Here is a 3,447-nt window from a genome sequence, read left to right as displayed (position 1 = left end):
CCTGGTGTAAGGTGACAACGTTGGATTTCGGGTGGGATGGGGTTCCCAGAATTTAATGCTATGCTCCTGCCTGTGCCTTACGGTATCTGCTTACCAGGTACTAGAACCAGTACCTAGCAGGACTTGCGACCAGAGCCGATTATTACACAATCGTAAAACAATTAGCGGTTACGCAGGCGCCGCGGAATGAGCGCACGAGTGCTGCTGACAATGCACCATGATGCAATTCTCCCTTTTATGCGTAATCAGCTTTAGCCTTCTCAAATGGAATGGTGGACGGCGCTTGCAGGAGGCGTAATCAATAGTTTACAACGTGCGAGTGGATTTACCCTCTCACACCTATTGAAGAGCTCACGCAGCTTATTTTAAAACACTAAAAAGCAAGCTCGCCGCACACAAATCTGCGGGGTCTTTATCAAGAGGAAAGAAAACGGGCCTTTTAAGCCAACACTTGAGAGTAGTACAAGTTGTTTGATTGCTACTGAGCTCCTTTATTAATACCAGAAAAAAAACACGAAAAAAAAACACGCTTTTTATAGCTGCGCTTGAGTTTGGTTGACCCTGGAGTGACATTATTTACGTTATGAAGCGCTCTTCAACACCTGCATGTGTTGAAAAGAAGAAGAAGAAAAAAAAAGGCTAGTAAATAATGTAGGGCTGTTAACACAAAGTGTGCATATGTTTATGGCTATTAAAGTTCATGGAGAAAACATCTTTCTGGGTGTCAACTTAATAGCAACTGGAGAGACACTTGCCATATCGCGAGGATCCCTCACCAAAAATCTAGTCCTCACAGTGATTCATGTTGTCCACGGCGATTACGGTAATGATGTGTTCCGTGTGTCTCCAGGTGGACCTGCAGCAGAACCCGTGGGAGTGCAGCTGCGAGGCGGCGCCGCTCAAGCGCTGGCTGGAGGGCCTGAGCGCCGTGGTGGTGGTGGGGGAGGTGGTGTGCCACTCCCCGGACAAGACCAAGGGCGTCGACCTGCGCTCGATCTCCATGGAGCTGCTGTGCCCCGAGCTGGAGCCCCAGGAGGACCAGGAGCACCAGACGGTCACCCCCGTGGTGCCAGACAGAGGCGTGCCGCTCGGCTACCCCAACTCGGGGCCTCTAGTCCCCCCGGGGAAGGAGTCGATCCCGCTATCGGTGCTGGTGCTCAGCCTGCTGGTGTTGTTCGTCTCGGCGTTCTTCGCGGCGGCGGCGCTGATCGCCTACACCCTGAGGAGGAGGGACAAGCTGCCGTTCCGCCGCCAGGGAGAGGTGGACTTGGCCGGCATCCAGATGGAGTGCGGGATCTTCACCGAGCAGACGCACCACCACCACCACCACCACCACCACGGCCTGGCCGGGACGCCCACCCTGAACGCGCCGGAGCACAACCACGTCTATGACACTATCTTGCCCCCGGGGGCCGCGTCCAAAGGCCCCGACCCCGCGGCGTCCCCGCACGTCTACAAAGAGGGGCAGGGCGCGGCTGCGAAGGCGAAGGCGAAACAACAACCGAGCTACTGCTCTCCCGCCGACAAGGACAGGGAGTGGACCCTGCAGGTAACCTCGTCCCCCATTAGCACCGTCGCCGGGGCGATGGGGCGACTCGCCGGCCTGCACGAAAACGGCATCCTGTGCCCCACTGTCATCGACAGCCAGGGCCCGACTCCTAAAGTGGAGCTGGTGGACTGCCTGTTCCGACTCCCTACCCCGGAGTTCAGAGACATGTCTGATCGCTACGCCAGGCCGCCGCCCCGCTACCCTCACCCCCAGGAATCCTCCCAGGACGCCCAGACGGTGGTGGTCACGACAACCTCCGCCGCCGCCGCCGGCGCAAACAGCGATCAGGGGGGCGATCAGGGCGCCAGACTGATGACTACGCCGGACTACATGGAGGTCCTGGACCGCTCTTATCAGTTTTAGCACTCATCTCTCGCATTCACTGGAAATGAATCACAGGAAGGACGACTCCTAAAGCTACACAACCGTGGGGGGTCACCTTTTTGAAGGACGACTCCTAAAGCTACACAACCGTGGGGGGTCACCTTTTTGAAGGACGACTCCTAAAGCTACACAACCGGGGAGGTCACCTTTTTGTACCTCCCACTACCGCTACTACGATCTTGTACCGTTGATATTCCCGGAAAGGTGATCTAATCCCAGATCTCTGCCTGCAGGCGCAGCTACCACACGATATTCCCCATTGGCGAGGCGGTGGGCTTTCTTCGGAAAAGGTTTATCACGCTGCAGGTGAAACACGAAATACAAGCTAAGCGAAAGACAGGAAGAGGAGAGAACAGCCAAGTGCCTTAGCAGCGAACAGCCAGCAAGTGTGGTCAATGCTTATTTTTCTAATGAATACAGATCTATTTATCTAGGACAACCGATCGGAGGCACCCCAAGAATATACTCCAATACCCCCGGAATTGTTTGTAGGCACTTGATTTGCTCTCATCTCACCCGGTTAACTTAATTTGCTTCAAGTTTTTCGTTGTTGTTGTTGTTTTTTTAAGTCGAGGGACACGTCCGCGGCTCACGCCGTGCCCAAATTCCACACCCGACGCAGCAAAGGGACGGAAATGTTGTTGTTGTTTTTTTGAGACAAACAAGGAAGGCCGGCGTTCATCAGAAGGACATTGTTTTTTGGGATAGTTTCATAATCAGCCAGACTTAACGAGGCCTCCAGGACCTCGGCGCCACGTTTTTTCTTTGATCAGGCCGCGGCATCGAGGTTATTGATTTTTTAAGTGCATCTCAGAGGAAAAAAAATCGGATGGACAAAAAAAAAAAAAAAAAAAAAAGATTAAAAAACGAGGACGTGGAGGCACCCTTTCTTAACAAAGACAAACAAGACAGTATCAATTATTATCTTTTATGAAGATACCTTTTTATGCTTTCATCTCTTACCAATAGTAGAGTGTGAATATATTTATTCTTAGTTTCTTCCTTCTGTAAGGGATCATGTTATATTACTGTATAGGATGATTCTGCATCTGGTTCCGCCTTCTTACCGCCAACCCGAGTACAATAAAGGGTGCTACATACAAAATATATTGTGTGTGTGACAAATGAAAGTTTCAACACACACACACACACACACACACACACACACACATTCTTGTATTTGTTACCTTCTTGAGACCTCTTTAGGACCACCCTTTCGAGATATATAAAGATTTCTATTTACAACATTAATAATAATAACATTTATATACATACTATGCAAATATAAAAAAGGTAAGCTTTTAGTAAATATTTATTTTTATTTTTTTTGGAATAGGTTTTTAATCTTCATTATTTACTTCGGTATTACAGTATGTCTCTCTATATATATTTATTTATTTTATTTTATTTTTTTAATTAATTTTGGCCAAACTGGGCGCATTTCAATTTCTTACTCACACTTATTACACATGTTGGCCAGAGGGGGAGCACTTCAAATTTTTACACACACTTGT

General features: G+C 49.5%; 1 protein-coding gene across 1 annotated transcript in view; it reads left to right on the top strand.

The window, feature by feature from the left end:
* Nucleotides 1-3,140, top strand: part of LOC133611374 (SLIT and NTRK-like protein 3) — a 104,696-nt gene extending 101,556 nt beyond the window's left edge. Inside the window, exon 7 of the mRNA XM_061968092.2 lies at nucleotides 851-3,140. Coding sequence (XP_061824076.2) covers nucleotides 851-1,912 — 1,062 coding nt within the window. The 3' untranslated portion in view covers nucleotides 1,913-3,140. The remainder of the gene's footprint in view (nucleotides 1-850) is intronic.
* The last annotated feature ends 307 nt before the right edge of the window (nucleotides 3,141-3,447 follow it).

The sequence above is a fragment of the Nerophis lumbriciformis genome, linkage group LG08, assembly GCF_033978685.3.
Source record: "Nerophis lumbriciformis linkage group LG08, RoL_Nlum_v2.1, whole genome shotgun sequence".
Taxonomy (NCBI): domain Eukaryota; kingdom Metazoa; phylum Chordata; class Actinopteri; order Syngnathiformes; family Syngnathidae; genus Nerophis; species Nerophis lumbriciformis.
Note: the sequence above shows the minus strand (reverse complement) of the source record. Positions and strands in the feature narration are given on the sequence as shown.